General features: G+C 57.1%; 1 protein-coding gene across 1 annotated transcript; it reads left to right on the plus strand.

Moving 5' to 3' along the window:
* Positions 1 to 1,656: 1,656 nt before the first annotated feature.
* On the plus strand, positions 1,657 to 19,406 carry EPHB4 (EPH receptor B4). The gene is made up of 17 exons (XM_065924915.1): positions 1,657 to 2,163; positions 4,668 to 4,741; positions 4,956 to 5,243; positions 5,939 to 6,335; positions 8,043 to 8,198; positions 8,377 to 8,709; positions 9,033 to 9,157; positions 9,835 to 10,000; positions 10,964 to 11,066; positions 11,287 to 11,351; positions 11,464 to 11,577; positions 11,694 to 11,941; positions 15,458 to 15,673; positions 15,972 to 16,121; positions 16,548 to 16,741; positions 16,930 to 17,085; positions 18,300 to 19,406. Exons 1-17 carry the CDS (start codon positions 2,112 to 2,114, stop codon positions 18,427 to 18,429), a joined length of 2,967 nt encoding a protein of 988 aa, XP_065780987.1. The 5' UTR covers positions 1,657 to 2,111; the 3' UTR covers positions 18,430 to 19,406.
* Positions 19,407 to 20,128: the final 722 nt, after the last annotated feature.

The following is a 20,128-nucleotide window of genomic DNA, read 5'->3' on the forward strand; positions in this document are numbered from 1 at the left end:
TTTCCTTTCCATTCAGGCCATGCACCCCCCCCTCACCCACCCCCACCATGATGATGAACTGCCTCCCCCATCAAAGGAGAGGAGTTAAGCAACCAAGAGTCTGAGGGGGATTGAGGGCAGAGACCAGGAGGAGACACAAACATAACTTTTAGAGGCTGGAGAATCAGCACAGGTTGAGAGCAGTCAGAGGGTGTCGGGAGGAGATGGATAACCTGGAGGAGAGGCTGAGTAAGGAGGGAGACGGGGCTTGGATCGGGGAGGGAGGAGGGAATTCCCAGCTCTGACCTGGTCTGCCTGGCTCCAGCAAAGCCGGCTGTTTCCTGCCCTCCGTGACCCCCCACCCCGGAGCAGGACCCAGGCAGGGCCACGAGGAAGGGCAGGGGTGTGGGGAGCACCACTTGCAGCAGAAAGATAAGTGCGCTGGGACAAGAGGTCTTTACAGGCCTTGCTGTCCTCACCGTGGGTTAGAGGGGCTTGGCAGCCGCACAAACATCTAGGACTCTTCTCTCCCTCTCTTGGCTCCTGGGCTCCTTAAGATTCTGTCCCCCTTAACTGCCTTCTGAGTCTAAGCTCTTTCCTTCCAGCTCTTCCACTGGCCGAATCCTGCAGTACTGTCTTGGTCTCCCCAAGACCCACCCCACGGGTGCCCAGACAGAACCGGGCTGGGGGAGGAGCTGCTTTTCTGTGGCTCCCCTGTAACTGATGAGATGGAGGGGGAATGGCCACGAAAGGAAGGGCCCTCCCAGCCACGCCGAGGGCCCCCAGGAGCCAGACAGGAAACAGCTTCAGGAAAGACAGACAGCATCAGACCCGGCCCGAGTCCAAGGGGTCAAGGCTGAGGGCAGCGCGGGAGCCCTCCTAAACGCGACGGTGGGAGAGAGAGAGGACCATGATTTGGGAATCTGGCCCTCCTTCTCTCGGATCCAAGTACCTTTTATTTACCCTTGCTTGCTCCCCATCTCAACCCAGATGCCCCGTTCCTCCGCACGTTTTCAGCGCTAGGTTGCGCGCATAGTAGGTCCCCAGTATTTTGAATGACTGTGTGAACATTCGCTCCACGGTTATCTAAGGTGAGATCGCTGCCTCGGGGCCCGCTGGGCCACCCCTCCGTCCTCAAAAGTTTCCCTCCAAACACGGTCCCCTGCGCCAACTAGGGGGTGGTGGGCGAATCCAGGAGAAGAATCCGAGGTCCGCAGGAAGCATCCGACAGGGCTTCGCGTGTGCAGCCCTCCAAGCTGCTGGGTGCGTTTCTCTGCTCCCTTGTGTCTGCTGGGCTCAGGCCTGCCCCGGACGGGGGCGGTGGCGGTGGGGCGCGGGGGGGAGGGGGCAGGCATCCCTGGGCCCCGGCCCCGACACGCGCGGTCCGGGCCAGGGCGCACGGCCTCGGTGCAGGTCCGGGCGGTCCCCCGTTCGGCGCCCGCCGCCCCTCCCCCTTCTCCAAACTTTCTCCCAACTTCCCGACCTGCTCCGCTCTGCGCCCCGCTCAGCTTCCCTCATGAATTATTCAGCAGCGCGCGCTCCAATCAGCGCGCCCCGGCCCCCTCGCCGAGCCGTGGCTGGGGGTGGGGGAGCTCCCCCCGCCCCCCGCGCGCCCCTCCCTCCCGGCCAGGCGCCGCCCGGCCCAGTCCCCAGCCCGGCCCAGCCCCAGCCCGCCCGGCCCGCGCCGCAGTCTCCCTCCCTCCCGCTCCGCTCCCCGCTCGGCTCTCACCCTCCCCGCCGGCGCGGAGCGCACTCGGCCCGGCGGCACGAGCAGCGCAACTCCAGGGAGGGGGGGAGACCGCGAGCGGCCGGCCCACCCCCAGCAGCCTGCTGGGGCGGGACCCCGAGGCCCCGGAGGGACCCCGACTCCAGCCACGTCTAACTCTGCGCCCGCCCGGCGCGGCCGCTGCCAAGACGCCCCCCGCCTTCTCGTCTGCGCGCGCGGCGGGGACGCGGGGCCACACCTGGGCGCCGCCGCCCGGTGCCCGGCGCGCCCGCATGGGCCCGCGCTGAGGGCCCCGAGCGAGTCCCGCGCGGGGAGTCGGCGTCCACCCGCACCGACGGGGGTTCAGACCTGGGGGGGCTAGAGCCCCCCAAACTCGGATCGGATCCAACTGGAGTGAGGCGGCGCCATGGAGCTCCGGGCTCTACTCTGCTGGGCTTCGCTTGCAGCCGCCCTAGAAGGTAAGTTCCCTTGGGGGCACCCCAGCCCTTCTGGGGCCCCCGAAGAGGGGCTTCGGAGTGGAAGGGCCGACCTCTGTCTCCCCCTAAGCCGGCACCCCAACCCCGAAAGCTCCGGACCAATAGTGCTAGCGCGGGAGGGGGGCGGGGAGGAGGCGGCCCAGCGGGGAGTGGAGTTTTCTTTTGTTTGGGAAAGACTTGGAGTCGAGCTCCGTCCCGGGACGTGCCCCGGTCCCGGCTCCCCGAACTCTTAAACTCGCGTCTCCAGACGCCCTTGGCAGCCTTTCGTTTTCTCCCGACTCCAACCTGCAGAACTCTCTTCAGAGTTTCTGTCCGTCTTCCCACCTCCGCCAAACAGGAGGAAACATTTCTGGAGGAACAAGAGGACAGGCAGAACTTTGTGCTAGGCCATAAAACTCCGCCCGCCCCCCATTCCAGAGCGTTCACACCTTGATCCTACAACTCCCCCCGCCGCAGTAGGGGATGGCCGCCTTCTGCACTCAAGTCTCCAAATCTCCCAATCTCTCCCCAGTTCGCGGCCCCTGGAGGAGGGAGGCTCCCGCCCTGGCTTCCCCAGGCTGCACGCCAGCCCTTTAAATGCAGTGTAGACCCCAGCCCTTGCCCCAGTCCCACCAGAGTCCTTTTCCCTAACTCTAGCCTCCCTCTTGTCCCCTGAACTCAGCCTGACTTCTGTCTCCTAGGCTCTCTTAAGTTTCTACTTTTTCTGCAAGGCTGCAAATGTTACTTTATCCATGAGCCTCTGCCCTCCCGTCAACCTCTAGCAGGGGAGTGGAGAGCCCTATAAACCCTCCTCCCACAACCCTAATCTCCTTTCAATGAGTTGCCTCCTACCCCTCCTTCACTGCCTGCAATCAAAGGGGTCTTTGGGGAGTGGGCTATGGGGGGCTGCTGAAAAGAAGGAATCAAAGGCAGTTGGAAACGCGTCTCCTCCAGGCTGGGCAGTGCTGCTCTGGACTGGGGATCAAAGGCAGGGTGTGGGGGAGAAGGGAGACTTGCTGGGCTCAGGAAGACCAAGAAAGAACCAGAGGGAGAGAAGGGGGAAGGCGAAGCAGGGAGAAAACCCGCCAGGATGACGTGTGGTGAGAGAAAGAAAGATGCCAAGGGGAACAGGGAGTAACTTCGAATTCCTGTTACCTAAGTGCCTGTGGTGGGGAGTATTGTTAGCCCCATTTTACAGGTGAGCAGACTGAGGCAGGCGTTCAGTCTTTTATCCAACGCCCTGTGCCTCAGTGAAGGTGAAGGATGGGAGACAGAAAGCAGAGTGACAGCCAGAGAGATGGAGGTGGCCGGAGAGCTGGGGAGAGGTGAGAGGCAAGAGAAGTGCTCTAAGAGAGGGAGGCAGGCAGGGCCTCGGTAGGATGAGAGAAAAGGGAGCTGCTTGGAGCGCCCAGGACAGCCTGAAACAGACAGTGTGTAAATTGGAGACAGGAAAACACTCTCCACTCTGGAACAATGGAGGGTGGAGACGGCTGCCTCTATCCACCCGCTTCCCAGAACCCGGGCATCCTGTCCCCAGCTTGCCGGGCTGTCTCCTGCCACCCATGGGGGGCCTGGGCCTCTCCTCGGGCTGGCCGGGCCTCCGGCTACCCCTGGCCTTCAGTGGACATCACCTGGTCTCTGGGGGGAGGCTGCCCCACCCACCTGCCTTCCTGTCTCCCCTACAGTCCGGGGAGGGGGGACCTGGGCCCAGGTGTGCTGCAGGCTCCTCCCCATCAGACCTGTAGCGCCCCCCTCCCCACATCTCCCAGGGGATTCCCCTACCCTCCCTCCACCCTCCTCTGGCGCAGTTCTCCTAATCCCCCTCTTCCACCAGAGCCCCTCCCCTCCCCTCCCCTCCTCCAACACCCCTCCCCCCTCCCCCCGAGGCCAGAGCCCAGCCAGGTGTACTCACCGCCTCCATACTCACACCCCTAAAATCCCCTCCCCTCTTCTTCCCAGTAACCAAATCCAGATGTGAGGCTTCCCCAGACAGAAGCCAAGGACAGGGAACCCCAGCATCCTGGCCTCCAGGATGTCCTCCTCCGAGGACAGCTAGGCAGTGGGGAGGGGATGGGGGGTCAGGGCTGGGGTGTTTGGTCTGAAGGATCAGAGTCAGGGGAACAGAGACAGCATCTTTGCGTTTGGGGGAGGGACTGCAGAGGCGGAGGGCCACCCTGGTAGGAGGGGTGTCCCCCTACCCCACGTCAGGTCTGGGCTAGAGTTTGGCCCTTTCTGAGCTGTTTGCCGGTTTTTCTCCTTTTCGGCAGCTGTGTCTCCCCTCCTCTGGGGCACAGCAGTTCACAGAGGCCTGGACCTGGGGGTCCTGGGGGTCAACTCCCTGCCTGCCAGCTGTCAGGGGCGGGGCTGGCGCTCAGAAAAGAGGCTTGAAATCTGGGGACGGGAGGGAGTGTGGGCAGAGGACCTCGGCCTGCCTGTCTGTGTCAGCTCCCAGGTCTTCCTGTGTCTCTCTCAAGCTCCGACTGATTCTGTCTGTCTGTCTGTCTCAGAGACCCTGCTGAACACAAAATTGGAAACTGCCGATCTGAAGTGGGTGACGTTCCCTCAGGTGGACAGTGGGCAGGTAAGAGCTGGGGCTCGGGAGGAAAACCGATGCGGGGACCACTGTGCTGCTGCTTCCGGCGCCATACACCCAACCCCCACATCTCAGCAGCCAGGGCAGGTGTCGTCTGAGCCTTCGCTCTACAAGGGTCCCCCCAGCCTCCCTCCTGGCTTCACGGCAAAGACCCTGAAACTAACCCTTGCCCACCGGCTCAGCAGCCCCCTTCTCCCCACAGTGGGAGGAGCTGAGCGGCCTGGACGAGGAGCAGCACAGTGTTCGGACCTACGAGGTGTGTGACTTGCAGCGGGCCCCAGGCCTGGCCCACTGGCTGCGCACGGGCTGGGTCCCCCGCCGCGGAGCCGTCCACGTGTACGCCACGCTACGCTTTACCATGCTGGAGTGCCTCTCCCTGCCGAGGGCTGGCCGCTCCTGCAAGGAGACCTTCACCGTCTTCTACTTCGAGAGTGACGCGGACACGGCCACTGCCCACACGCCAGCCTGGATGGAGAACCCCTACATCAAGGTACCCAGGTGCCCCAGGGCTGGGGGATGGAAGCAGGAGGCCCCCGGTTTGAGGAGGGAAGCAGGTGGTCTGCTAGGTGGAATGGCCAGTCTACTCCACTGGGCAAGTACACCTTGACCTCTCCCCCCCACCTTTTATTTTGGCTGGGCCTGCACATCTTGCAGGATCTTAGTTCCCCCGCCAGGGATTGAACACATGCCCTGTTAGTGAAAGTGTGAAGTGCTAACCAGTGGGTCCCAGGGCATTCCCACCTCGCCCCTTCACAGCCTTTGCACCAACTGATGCCTCACCCTGGAGTGCCTTCTCTCTGCCTCTCCCACCCCGCTCCTACTTGTTTTGTGATTCCAGCTCTGGGGTCCCGCCTGCTGTCGCACTCATTGTACCTTTAACTTATCTTTAACTTTTCCGCATTTCCTTCCTTTCTGTTTCCTCGGCACAGAGTCCGGGGTGTTGATAAGTGTCTGTAGGGGGAGTGAGTGTACAGCAGGGGGAGGCTGGACTCTTCATAGGAGCTCAGCGAATGTGAATGGACAGTGTTGCGGCCTGCAAGAAAGCGCACGATGGGAAAGGTGGGGAGAAGGTTCTGGAACAGGGACTGAGCAAGGTCACAGAGAGGGCGAGCCTGGGCAAAAGACAGTCCCGCGGGGTCCTCAGAGTGGACGACTGTGGCAGTGAGTCTCTTCCCGCCCTGGCAGGTGGACACAGTGGCTGCTGAGCACCTCACCCGGAAGCGCCCCGGGGCCGAGGCCACCGGGAAGGTGAACGTCAAGACGCTGCGCCTGGGCCCGCTCACCAAGGCCGGCTTCTACCTGGCCTTCCAGGACCAGGGCGCCTGCATGGCCCTGCTGTCCCTGCACCTCTTCTACAAGAAGTGCGCCCAGCAGACCGTGAACCTCACCTACTTCCCGGAGACCGTGCCACGGGAGCTGGTGGTGCCTGTGGCCGGCAGCTGCGTGGCCGACGCCATGCCCGCCCCCGGCCCCAGCCCCAGCCTCTACTGCCGGGAAGATGGCCAGTGGGCCGAGCAGCCGGTCACGGGCTGCAGCTGCAATGCGGGGTTCGAGGCCGCTGAGGGCAACACCAAATGCCGAGGTGAGGGGAGAGGGCCAGTACCCTGCTCGCGGACCCGCTTCTCAAGATTTCCAGTTTGAACGTTCTTTGCTCTCCTGGGCACTCAGTTACTGGAGGGTGTGTTTTCAGGACCCCCAGCACCGTTCTGAGCTCTCTATCACTTCCACGCTCTTGCTTCTGACTCCACGTAGTTGCTTTCGGGACCTGCTCCTGGGCTAGGGGACCTTGTTGGACTCAGAGGCTTCATGAACTCTAATCCTATTCATTATGGTTTCCTCTAATTTACTGATACTGAATTCTCACTCAGCTTGTTCTCGAGAGCAGAGGTTCTTAACCTGGTTTTTGTAGATAGGATGAGGGAATCTGTGAACTTTCAGTTCAGTTCAATTCAGTCGCTCAGTCGTGTCTGACTCTGCAACCCCACGAACTGCAGCACACCAGGCCTCCCTGTCCATCACCAACTCCCAGAATTTACCGAAGCCCATGTCCATTGAGTCGGTGATGCCCTCCAACCATCTCATCCTCTTTTGCCCCTTCTCCTCCTTCCTTCAATCTTTCCCAGCATCAGAGTCTTTTCAAATGAGTCAGCCCTTCGCATGATGTGGCCAAAGTATTGGAGTTTCAGCTTCAACATCAGTCCTACCAATGAACACCCAGGACTGATCTTTAGGATGGACTGGTTGGATCTCCTTGCAGTCCAAGGGACTCTCAAGAGTCTTCTCCAACACCACAGCTCAGAAGCATCAATTCTTCTGCACTCAGCTTTCTTCACAGTCCAATTCTCACATCCATACATGATCACTGGAAAAACCATAGTCTTGACTAGACGGACCTTTGTTGACAAAGTAATGTTTCTGCTTTTTAATGTGCTGTGAACTTTGTTGGAATGAAAAAAAAAAAAAAAAGATGGCTTTTCATTTTCACCCATCTCTACCTGAAACTGGTTACTTCTTTTCAGAATGTCAGTCACAGCCCAGCGGTCAGAGCAAGACCTGAGCTTTGGGCCCCATTGAAATGCTGGGGGTTTTCACAGCTCAATAGAGATGATTTGCAAGAAGGGCAAAATGTTGTTTTCACTCTCTGTGACTTCAGGATTTCGTTGGTTGTCAGTCCTGCTGCTGTATCTTATTAATAGAGAAACATGCCCTTTGCCATGTTGGGAACTTTTCTTCCTGTATTTTTTTTTCAAGTATCTATTCTTAAATCCATGGAATTCTCCAGGCCAGAATACTGGAGTCAGTTGCCATTCCCTTCTCCACCTGTTTTGATCTTTGTATTTTCACTTACTTGGTTTTATTGGTAATCTGTGTATTTTATGGTGTACATTTAAAATCATTATTCTGAGCAAGGGTCTTGAGTTTCACCAGGCTGCCATGGGATGGTGAGGGGTGCACGCCAGGGTTCAGACCCTTGCTCTGGAGGAAAGTCTTCTCCTCTTATAGGCCAAGTTTCTGAGCTTCTCACTCCCTGCTTCCCTCTTTGCACCTCATGCAACTTTGTTTTTTGGCCACACTGTGTGGCATGTGGGAACCTAGTTCCCTGACCAGGGATCGAACCTGCACTCCCTTCAGTGGAAGCTCGGAGTCTTAATCAAAGGACCACCAGGGAAGTCCCTCATGCACCTTTAATAACTACTGAATGTCATTTTTTTCCCCCTGGATCTCCAGCCCCAACCCCACCGCTGAATGTCTTTGATGCAAGTCCTGATGGATGCTTTCTCTCTCTCAGCCTGTGCTCAGGGCACCTTCAAGCCCCTGTCCGGGGAGGGGTCCTGCCAGCCGTGCCCAGCCAACAGCCACTCTAACGCCCTTGGCTCGTCCATCTGCCAGTGTCGCATCGGGTACTTCCGGGCCAGCACAGACCCCCGGAGTGCGCCCTGCACCAGTAAGTGACCAGTGACCCCTGGGGTGGACCCCTCGCCCCAGCCCCCGTCCGCCCATGCCTTCCTCCTCTTGACCCTGGCCTGGTGCCCTGCCGACACGCGATGTGGCTGCCGGTCTGTCCCCACTGCCCATGTCTGGCCATTGTCTCAGCCTCCGCCTGACGCCCTGGTCTCCCGCAGCCCCGCCGTCCGCCCCGAGAAGCGTGGTTCCCCGCCTGAACGGCTCCGCCCTCCGCTTGGAGTGGAGCGCGCCCCTCGAGTCGGGCGGCCGGGAGGACCTCACCTACGCACTCCGCTGCCGGGAGTGCCGCCCCGGTGGGTCCTGCACGCCCTGTGGGGGAGACCTGACCTTCGACCCCGGCCCCCGGGACCTGGTGGAGCCCTGGGTGGCGATTCGCGGGCTGCGTCCTGACGTCACCTATACCTTCGAGGTCACCGCCTTGAATGGGGTGTCCTCCTTGGCCAGTGGGCCGGTCCCGTTTGAGGCTGTGAACGTCACCACTGACCGCGAGGGTGAGTGGGGACCCGGGGCAGCCTGTGGTTGGATGGGAGAGGCCAGCAAGGGGGTGGACAGTCTAAAGGCCTGAGGCAGGGAAAAGGCAGCAGCTGGGGAGTGGAGTTTCCAGGAAGTAACACTGGGTCAGGGCCTTGGGGGAAGAGTCAAAAAGAGAGCGTTAAATAGATGCCGAGGCGGGCTCCAGAGTTCAGAGAGAGCTGGGAGGAAATCCCGAAACAACTGGAGGACCCAGACAAGTGTGGCTGGCAGAGGGAGAGCTGGGGAAGATAAGGGCCAGACCCGCCACGCTCCAGGGCCCCAGCACGTCTGTCTCTCGCAGTGCCACCCCCAGTGTCTGACATCCGGGTGACTCGGTCCTCACCCAGCAGCTTGAGCCTGGCGTGGGCCGTTCCCCGGGCGCCCAACGGAGCAGTGCTGGACTACGAGGTCAAGTACCATGAGAAGGTGAGAACCAGGCCCCGTCCTGGGGAGTGGAGGTGGGCAGTGGGACCTGCTCCAGGGGCCGGGACACCTGAATTACAGGCATCTGCCATATACCAGCTAAATGATCTCGTGTCAACCTCTTGGCCTCTCTGAGCTTCATGTTTTCCTTGTAAAATGCTTAAGAAAGGAATTTCCTGGCGGTCCAGTGGTTAGGACTCCACACTTCCCTGGTCGAGGAACTAAGATCCTGCATGCCAAGCAGGATGGCCCCCCCACAAAAAAAATGCTAGATAATGGAGCCTACCCCACAGAATGGCTACCAAGACTAAACGATGTAATTCATGCAATACACACAGCTCAGTGCATATATAGTGAAAGTCGCTTAGCCGTGTCCGACTCTCTGTGACCCCCGTGGACTATACAGTCCATGGAATTCTCCAGGCCAGAATCCTGGAGTGGGTAGTCTTTCCCTTCTCCAGGGAATCTTCCCAACCCAGGGGTCTCCCGCATTGCAGGCAGATTCTTTACCAGCTGAGCCACCAGGGAAGCCCCTTTGCATACATAACTCAGCACAAAGGCCTCACCTGTCTCACAACAGGGTGGAGATGCTAGTGATGGAGGCAGGGGAGAGGAGGTGGGAAGGGCCATGGAATCTCGGGGCCCTGGCTTACGGCCAGCCCCCCTCTCCTCCCGAACAGGGTGCTGAGGGCCCCAGCAGCGTTCGGTTCCTGAAGACGTCGGAGAACCGGGCAGAGCTGCGGGGACTGAAGCGGGGAGCCAGCTACCTGGTCCAGGTGCGGGCACGCTCCGAGGCCGGCTACGGGCCCTTTGGCCAGGAGCACCACAGCCAGACCCAGCTGGATGGTGAGTCTGGGGGGCAGGGCGTGCCTGAGGTTGGCTGTCCCCCACCAGGCAAGGAGGCCTTGGCTCTTAGGACCCCCGAAGTCATGTCCCTCCCACTTTTCTTTCCACCGCGAAGCATTCTGGCCTGGCGATGGGACACAGAAACCAAATCCAACAGCTGGGTGTGAAGGCCCGCTCAGCGGCTTTCCAGCTATGTGACCTTTAGCAAAAACTTGACCCCTGAGTCCCAGCCTTCTCATCCGACACATGGAAATAGGAGGCCTCTCTCCCAGGGCTCCCAAGGATTAAATGAGGTGACACTTTGATAGTTTTTATATGCTGGCCCAAGGGTTTTTGTCCTAAACCTTTTAATTTTTTTTTACAGTTTTATTGGGATATGATTCATCTACCTTATGATTCACCCATTTAAAATGTATAATTCATTGGCTTGTAATATATTCACAGAGTTGTGCAACCATCCCCGTAATTAATTTTAGAACATTTCAGCACCTCAGAAAGACATATACACCCCTTCCATTACCTCTCAGCCCCCGGCAAACACTCATCTACTTTTTTGTGTCTAGATTTGCCCATTCTGAATCTTTGATACACATGCTGTCATACAATACAGTCTTGTGACTGGCTGCTGCTTCTTTCACGTGGCATAATGTTTTATAGGTTCACCCGTATTGTAGAATATATCAGGACTTCATTCCTTCTTGTAGCCGAAAAATACTCCGTTGAGTGGCTATCACATTTTTCTTTATCCATTCATCTGTTGATGGACATTTAGGTTATTTCCACCCTTTCAATTTTAGCCTTAGGTACCTCCTATTCAAGTGAGACTTTTTTGTGGTCACCAGTATTTATGACAGAACAGAATCAAACCCACTCAGGCCGGGAAACTTCTTCCCTGGCCCTGAGGGACCCGAGTGGAGCCCATGAGCCCTCGGGGTCTCCCTGATCTCACTTCTTCTCCTCCAGAGAATGAGAGCTGGAGGGAGCAGCTGGCCCTGATTGCAGGCACGGCGGTCGTGGGCGTGCTGCTGGTGTTCGTGGTCATTGTCATCGCAGTTCTCTGCCTCAGGTGAGCATCCTGGGCACCGGGAGGCCCTAGTGAAACCCCTGGGGCTGACCGCCCGCCCTCTTGCTCCAGGTCGAGGCTCCCTGGATATCCAGGGAACCTACCTGCTTTCACTTGGAATCTTCTCTGACTCCTGCTTCTCTCTTCCCATGCATCCCCTCTGGAACTCAGTTTCCTCTGGGACCCGTGACTCAGTTTACCTCTTCTGTCCCATCCACTCCAGGAAGCAGAGCAGCGGGAGAGAAGCTGAGTACTCGGACAAACACGGCCAGTATCTCATCGGGCACGGTGGGTAGGCCCTTCCTGAAGGATTCAGGGCTGGGGCGAGAGTTGTGAGCCCAGGGCATCTGAGTGCAGTGGGAGCCACCTCTTGGCTAACGGGCCCCGTGCGATTCCCCAGGTACTAAGGTCTACATTGACCCTTTCACTTACGAAGACCCTAATGAGGCTGTCAGGGAGTTTGCAAAAGAGATCGATGTCTCCTATGTCAAGATTGAAGAGGTGATTGGCGCAGGTGAGCGGAAAACGCCTGGGAGGCAGGGAGGAAGGTGGAGTTGGTGGTGGGGTGGATGACAGGGCCAGACAGGCCCCCCAGAAGAGGAGAACTGACCCTCAGCATCCTTCCTGAAGGAGAGTTTGGGGAGGTGTGCCGGGGGCGCCTCAAGGCCCCTGGGAAGAAGGAGAGCTGCGTGGCCATCAAGACCCTGAAAGGCGGTTACACAGAGCGGCAGCGGCGGGAGTTCCTGAGCGAGGCCTCCATCATGGGCCAGTTCGAGCACCCCAACATCATCCGCCTGGAGGGCGTGGTCACCAACAGCGTGCCTGTCATGATCCTCACCGAGTTCATGGAGAATGGCGCCCTGGACTCCTTCCTGCGGGTGAGCCCCCCAACACCCCAGTCCACCCTGCCCTCCCCCAGCACAGCCAGGCAGCTCAGAGCCCAGGACAGACGGTGGGTCCCGTGTCGCTGCCCCTCAGCCCTTCATCCTCCACCAGGGAAGGTTGAGTCCTGGGACTGGTCTCCCCATGGGGCCGGCCGACCCCAGGATCTGGAGGAGCTGTCATCTGTCCTTGAGACAAATATTTACTGAGCTTCTCTTTCTGCACCCGCCACCATCCGGGGCCTCAGGAATTCGAGCGCTGAACGTCTCTACTTTTGACGAGCTGCTGGTATAATGCGGGAGGCTGAAAGTTAACAAGTACAAACAAGCTTTTATAGAAAGTAAACAAAATTTCAGATGTGAAAAAAATTAAACAGGCTCATAGAAATGAGAGGAAAGAGCTCAATTTTGCTACTTTAACAAAATTGTATGAAGTTTTATTATTTTTTTTAAACTTTACCAGGCATCTTTTTGAAAAAAACAAAACTTTTTTTTTTTTTTTTGGCTCTGCCAAGCGGCTTATGGCACTTCCCTGACCAGGGATCAAACCTGTGCCCCCTGCAGGGGAAGTACAGAGTCTTTTTGTTTGTTTGGTTGGTTTTTTTTGAAGTGCAGAGTCTTAACCACTGGACCACCAGGGAAGTCCCCAAAAGTTTTTTCTACATAGCAAAACAATGTTGCATTTAACAGAATGACAAAAACCCCCTGGTATCACCTAATACCTACGTGATACTCATTTCTCCAGTTGTCCCCAACATGTCCCAGCATCCAGTTCAGGATCAACCATTGCACTGGTGGTTATTGTTTTGAGTCTTTTTACATCCCAGGACAGTCCTTTGTCGTTCTGATAGGCTGAAGGGCTGGGCCACTTGTCCACTCGAATGTGTTACCTTCTAGATTGACTGGATTCTTCCTCTTGGGGTCATTTAGCTTGTTTCTCTGTGTTTCCCATAAGGGAAGCTGTATCTAACATTGTGATAAGTTCAGGATTCTACATCTGTGACCAGCCTCCATCAGGGGGTGCGGTGTACTTCCCACAGTACTGCACTAGGAAACACAGGCTGCCCAGCTCCCGTCACGAGGGATGCTGTGGCAGATGCTGGGGCAGTGCCTTGTGAATGCGGGAGTTTGTTCCATTGTCTGGGTGGAGGAGAGGGAAGGGGGTCTGTCTTAGAAGAGATGGCATCTGGGTAGATGAGAAAGCCAGCCGTGAGAAGATGGGGGTGGGGTGAAGCATATTGGGGACTGAAGAGCCCCCCCAGAGTATACGGGATCTGGTGCGTTTGAGAAGCAGAAAGGCTGGTGAAGCTGAACCAGGTCAGTAGAGGAGCAGTGGTGGATCACGTCGTAGTTGGTGGCTGGGCCTTAGAACTGTGGGTGTGATTAGAAGACCAAAAGAGGAAGCTTTGGGGAGTATATCAGCAGGACTGACAGTCGCTCAGTCATGTCCGACTCTTTGCAACCCCAAGGACTATAGCCTGCCGTGGAATTTTCCTCTGGCATGAGGAGGAGAGGAGGACAGCCTCCTCTGTCCATGGAATTTTCCGGGCATGAATACTGGAGTGGGTTGCCTATCCCTTCTCCAGGGGATCTTCCCAATCCAGGGATCGAACCCAGGTCTTCTGCATTGCAGGCGAATTCTTTACCGCCTGAGCCGCCAGGGAAGCCCATCAGCAGGAGAGGAAGGTGATTTAAGAAGATCCCTTGCACAGGTGCTGGGGAGCAGGGGCAGAAACCAGGAGCTGATGAGTTGTTGTTTAGTCTCTCAACGTGTCCACTGTTTGCAACCCTAGGGACTGTAGCCCTCAAGGTTCCTTGGTCCATGGGATTCTCCAGGCATGAATACTAGAGTGGGTAGCTGTTCCCTTCTCCAGAGGATCTTCCCAATCCAGGGATCAAACCCAGGTTTCTTGCATTGCAGGTGTTTCAGAGCAGGGGCAGAAACCAGGAGCCGATGAGTTGTTGTTTGGTATCTTAGTCATGTCCGCTCTTGGCGATCCCATGGACTGTAGCCCTCAAGGCTCCTCTGTCCATGGGATTTCCCAGGCAAGAATACTGGAGTGGGTTGCCATTTCCTCCTCCAGGGGATCTTCCCAACCCAGGGATCAAACCCACGTCTCCTGCAGTAAAGGCGGATTCTTTACTGCTGAGCCACCAGGGAAGCCTGCCGATGAGGAGACTGGCAGTCACTCAGGCTGTGGGGGCTGGAGAAGCAGTTGGGTTTGGGGTGTGTTTTGGAGGCATGGCCGGCAGAACTTGCTGATGGATCTTAGGCTGTGAACAGGGGAGAGAGAGGAATCGTGGAGACTCCGAGGTCTCTACCCTGAGTGCCCGGAAGTGGGGCCACCAACTGCTCCAAGGCGTGGAGCAAGTGCAGGCTTGGATGATGGGTTCAGAATTCTGTCCCTGCAGGGCTGCTAAGAATCCCCTGCAGGCTAGCTGAACCCAGAGGACGGGCTTAGTTAACCATCCATGACTGACGGGCTTACCTGATGAGGGCAGACTCTATGAAGGTGAAGGTCGGGCTTTAGACCTTGGTTTTGGTGCTGTGGTTACCAATCACACCTGACTCCTCACCATTCTCTTGCATCCTATATACAGTTGGTCCAAGAGGGCTGAGTGAGAGTGCGGCTGGATCAATGCCAAGGCACACCTCTCCACCTGGAGACAGGTGTCTTCAGAGCACACTCGTAACTTTCATTGCTCTTGTTGCTGTCAAATAAAAACAACATGTTAGATCCAAACCATTTGTCTAATATTTCCTGGATGGGATGCACTGTGCTAGGTTAAGTGGGAGAAAGTATAATCTTTTTTAAATTTTCATTTTTATTATTTTTTTTAACACTGAAACATTTTGTATTAGGGTATAGCCGATTAACAGTATTATGATAGTTTCAGGTAAACAGCGAAGGGACTCAGCCATACATAGACACGTACCCATTCTCCCCTAAACCGCCCTTCCACCCAGGCTGGCAAATAACATTGAGCAGAGTTCCATGTGCTATACAGTAGGTTCCCGGCTCCTTATAATCTAATTACGAGACTTGAGTGCATGTATTTGAAACAGGAACAGTTATGAGCTTGTGTCACGATACTGCACAGAGAACTGAGAGAACTCAAGAGTAAAATAAAGCAGAAGGCGTTTACCTGGGATGTCAGCACACCTGCTCTACAGGTGGGAGTGAGATGGGTCTGGAAGGGATAGATATGGTTTATTTTATTTTTTAATGTATTTGTTTTTATTGATTTATTTGGCTGTGCCGGGTCTTAGTAGTGGCATGCAGGATCTTTGATCTTGGATCTTGGTTGCAGTTTTCAGAATCTTCAGTTGCAGCACACAAACCCCTAGCTGCAGCTTGTGGGATCTTAGTTCCCCGACCAAGGATTGAAACCTCTGTATTGAGAGTGCAGAGTCTCAGCCACTGGAGCACCAGGGAAGTCCCATAAATGTGGTTTAGAATGTCAGGGAAAGAGGGGAGTCCTAACTGCCACCCCCACCGTTTCCATCTCCAGCTGAACGACGGCCAGTTCACTGTGATCCAGCTCGTGGGCATGCTACGGGGCATCGCGTCAGGCATGCGCTACCTCGCCGAGATGAGCTACGTCCACCGAGACCTGGCCGCCCGCAACATCCTGGTCAACAGCAACCTCGTCTGCAAGGTCTCAGACTTCGGCCTCTCCCGATTCCTGGAGGAGAACTCCTCCGACCCCACCTACACGAGCTCTCTGGTGAGGCTGGGGGACGACCATGTGATCTAGGTTCTTAGGGCCGAATTGGAAAGGCGGGAGGCTGAGGGACTGACAGCTCTGGTCCAGGCCAGGATTGTAGGGGCAGACCTACATTGTGGTGGATGCGGGGGCTGGGGGATCAGCTTAAGGAACCTGGCTGTTAAGAGTCCGGGAAAAGAACAGAGTTGGGGAGCTGGCCGTTTGGAGCACCGAAAGAAAGGAGGTCTGAGCTGGGGGAGACGCAGGAGGCCTGAGTCCTGGGAGTCCCTCAGCTCACCTTGTCTTCCCCCGTCTTTAGGGAGGAAAGATTCCCATCCGCTGGACAGCCCCTGAGGCCATTGCCTTCCGGAAGTTCACATCTGCCAGTGATGCCTGGAGCTACGGGATTGTCATGTGGGAGGTCATGTCATTTGGGGAGCGACCATATTGGGATATGAGCAATCAGGATGTAAGTATCCTGTGCTCCCACCAACCTGCCTGGAATGTCTTGTCTCTTGGGATGTGGGGCAGCAGGGTGGCGGGGGATGTGTTCTTAGAGAGCTCATCACTGTTGGGTCCTTGAGGTGGTGAGGGTGGCATGGTGAGGAGGTGATCTGTGTCGAGAGTTTGATAACAGCTCATCTGGTCACAGACGGAGGCGGAGATGGAGGGCAGGCGTGGGAGGTTACATGTCTGGATCATAGCTCAAGAGCTTCTAGGACACTGAGCCACAGCCAGACTGGGCCCTGGCCAGGAGGACCAGCCCTAGGTTAGCCCTGGGGGCCTGCAGCACCCATCCCAGCGTCTGTTAAGTCGCCACTTCCCTGGGGTCCTTCGGCAGCTTCACTTTCCCCTTGACGCCCTCACCCAGTGCTGCTTCCACCCATCATTCCAGGTGATCAACGCCATTGAACAGGACTACCGGTTGCCCCCGCCCCCAGACTGTCCCACCTCCCTGCATCAGCTCATGCTGGACTGTTGGCAGAAAGACCGGAATGCGCGGCCCCGCTTCCCCCAGGTGGTTAGCGCCCTCGACAAGATGATCCGGAACCCTGCCAGCCTCAAAATCGTGGCCCGGGAGAACGGCGGGTGAGGACCCCAGAGGACGAACCCTCTTTCCCACATTCTGCCACCCTGAGAACCTTGCTTCCCCCCCAGAAATATCCGTCCTTTCGGTGGGATGTGGGATAGTCTCCCGCCTCTCCAGGCCTGGGCTCTGCATCCCCACCCTGACACACGCTAGTGCTCAGGATATCCTCCGCATCCTTGCCCCCCAGGGCCTCGCACCCCCTCCTGGATCAGCGGCAGCCTCACTATTCAGCTTTTGGCTCTGTGGGGGAGTGGCTTCGAGCCATCAAGATGGGAAGATACGAAGAAAGCTTTGCAGCCGCTGGGTTTGGCTCCTTCGAGCTGGTCAGCCAGATCTCCACTGAGTAAGTCGTGGTGGGAGCCCGGGGGCCAAGGGGCGGAGGTGAGGGCCAGGCAGCCAGGAGGGGTGGAATCTGGGTGACCAGAGTCAGGCCCACAGTTTAAGGAGGGGCCTTTGAGGTCAGCTTCTGGTGCCCATTCTAGAGCCCCTCCCCCTGAAAACAGTAACAGCTGCAGGGGCTGAGAGCTCGGGAATCTTCCAGGTCAGCTGTGCCTGCCTCACCCCCTTGCACCACCTCGGCCTTGGGCCATCTCGCTCCCGCCTTGCAATCTGTGTCTATCTTTGTGCCTCTATCTACATTCCAGACCCTGCTCTCACATTAACAACGTGTCAACTCTGGATGTTTTCCCGCCCATAAAAGGAGAAGGTTGGCCTGGGTTTTGGAAATCCTTTCCAGCTTTAATGTTAAATGGTTTTACAATTCCAGTGCCTTCCAAATACTGCTTTTCCCTCCTTGGCCTCTCCCTGGTCCTCCTTTCCACCTTTCCATTCCTCTCCCAAGGACTCCTCTCACCCCCGGGTTTGAATCACAGAAATAGAAGGACTAGAAATCCAGACACAGAGGGTCCAAGAGGCCCTTTCCTAGGGAAGCCAGTCTTGTCCCAGCAGGTCTGGGCCCCTCCTCCCTGACTGGCTGGAGCCTTCCTTTCACGGGTTCACTGACATGGGTTCTTGCCTTCCATTTCTCATCGCTTCTTTCTTATCTCAGCCTCCCCGCATCAGGACGGGGGCTGGGAGCAGTATGTTTCTGTCCGCTCTCTCGCCCATTCCTCTCTCCACCCACCCAGCTCCTCTCTCTTTCTCCTTTTGATTTTTCCTTTTGATTTCTCTGTCCGGGAGACTTTTCCTTCTGACTTCTTTGTCCTCTGAAGCAGTCTTTCGCCAACCTCATTTTATGGGCTTTTCTCTCCCTTTCCTTCCTCCTCTTCCCTGATTCTCCGCCTTTCCTTCTAGTTTCAGCATCCAGGGCGCAGCCCTCCACCCCTTGTTTCTCTATCCCTGCGTACCTAGCCTCGCCCCCTACTGCGGCTGCGCAGAACTGTGGTGGGCACCTAAATCGGCCCCCACCCCCAGAAACTGCCCGACAACTATTGACGTCTACCCGTTTCCCCGCTGGCCATTCTGATTGGCTGGCACGCCTGAGGCGGGGAGGGGTTTTTGAAGGAGAGATGACCTGGGAGTTTAGTGGTCTCACCTGGCTGTTCATTCTTCCCCCAGGGACCTGCTCCGAATCGGAGTCACTCTGGCGGGACACCAGAAGAAAATCCTGGCCAGTGTCCAGCACATGAAGTCCCAGGCCAAGCCTGGAGCCCCAGGCGGGTCGGGAGCACCGGCCCCCCAGTACTGAACTTCATCCGCACGCCTGGCTCCGTAGCTCTGGCGCGGCAGGGACTCCAGCGCCCGGGGATCCCTTCCTTTTCTTCCTGGGGCAGAGTCGGGTGGGGGGGTACGCAAGAAACTCCCATCCCCACGCCCCACTGACTGGATTGCACTTTGAACCCATGGGGACGGGAAGCTGGCTGTTTGGAGAGAGAGGATTTGGGGATTCTGCAGTGTGGAATCATAACACTCCCCCCTCTCCCCCGCGGGGGGTGGGGTGACCCCAAACCGAGGGTGCAGGAGCCCTTCCCTCAGGATTGGGTGTGACGGGAGGAAAAGGAGCCCCCGGAGTCTGCCAGCATCCCAGGGCCAGTTGGGCAGGATCTCCACAGCCTCCCTTCGATCCCCAGTTAGAGCCCCCAGGTGCCCCCCCTCACCTTGAAGGGCAGCGGGCCCTGCAGACCAAAGAGAAGGGGGGAGGAGCCTGCGAGCTCGGGAGGCGGGAAGGGGCGTCATGGCCCAGTGGCGAAGTCATTGGACTAGGACGCCCCAACCTTGCTGCTGTCTCCGCGGAACTCAGTTTTCCCTTGTAAATGCCCCTCCCCCATCTGCTGCCTTCATATTGAAGGTTTTTGAATTTTAATTTTTTGTTTTTGGTCTTATCTTTCCTTCCCTTTTTTCGGTTTTTGTTTTTTGTTTTCCACAGTCCTTGTTGTAAACTTTTTGTGTTAGAGGGGACCTGTTTCATCATTGCCTCTTCCGCCCAAGTGGAAACAGGGACCTGTCGTTGTGTCTTGTTTCCAGAACAGTGCCTTGGTCACGCCACAACCCCCCCCCCCCGACATTTCCCTGCCCCCCAAGTACCCCCAAGCTGTGTCCATGAGGGCGTGTCGGGGGTTGGGGGGGAAGTGGTGGAAAGCAGAGACAGACACCGGTGCTTGGAGGGGTTCTTAAATTATATTTAAAACGACTGTTTTGTATAAATAAAAGAAAATGGGAAGTGTCTTCAGTCTGTGGGTGATGGAATAGACTTCTGTGGAGGGGGGCTCTGGTATGGAGGGGCTTTTGAGCCAGGCTGACTGAGGGGTCAGAGGTTTGGAGATAGGGCTGTGGTGGGGGTGGGCGCTGGGTGCTTGGATCCCAGCCCCAGGGTGTGTTTGAGGTGGTGGGGTGGGGGCACTGGAGATGAGTCATTGGCAGCTGCTTCTAACGGCTCCAGATGGCTCTGCCAAGAGCCTGGGGCACCTCCGGGGTGGGGCTGCCCTTCTTCCCCCCCGACCCCACCCGCCCTGGTTTCCGAACCCTGGCTGAGGGGCTCTATGAGACGGGGGAGGCCTAGCCAGAGCTCGGGGCCCTGGTCCTACAGCCCCCTGACGTAGGGAGGGGGATCTGCTGGGGTGGAGGCCCCATCAGATGAGGGAGACAGATGTGAGCCAGATGTTGACAGCTGGGGTTGGTTTAGAGGCAGTGGGGGGAGTGCCTGCATTTGGTTGTGGGGGAGGGGCAGAGGCTGGCGTGGAGGACACGGACCCCCCACGTGTATGTACACACACAGACACATTCGCTGGGCTGGGTCTGGAGGACAATTCTCCCTTTCAAGATGCTGCCCAGGCAGGTTCTCCCAGCCTCTTGGGAAGGGAGGGGAAAGCACCTGAGTATCTTTCCCCCAGCTTCTCCCTCCTGAACAGGAAGATGAGGCTGGGGTCAATTCCCTGATGTCTTTCTCA

Source organism: Muntiacus reevesi, chromosome 2 (genome assembly GCF_963930625.1).
Source record: "Muntiacus reevesi chromosome 2, mMunRee1.1, whole genome shotgun sequence".
Lineage (NCBI taxonomy): Eukaryota > Metazoa > Chordata > Mammalia > Artiodactyla > Cervidae > Muntiacus > Muntiacus reevesi.

What these genes read in the sequence shown, in the direction of transcription:
- EPHB4 (XM_065924915.1), top strand. Translation starts at nt 2,112, where the DNA reads ATGGAGCTCCGGGCTCTACTCTGCTGGGCTTCGCTTGCAGCCGCCCTA. An exon ending in CCCTGGACTCCTTCCTGCGG is followed by an intron (nt 11,942 to 15,457) that starts GTGAGCCCCCCA and finishes TTCCATCTCCAG; the next exon opens with CTGAACGACGGCCAGTTCAC. An exon ending in GTGGCCCGGGAGAACGGCGG is followed by an intron (nt 16,742 to 16,929) that starts GTGAGGACCCCA and finishes CTTGCCCCCCAG; the next exon opens with GGCCTCGCACCCCCTCCTGG.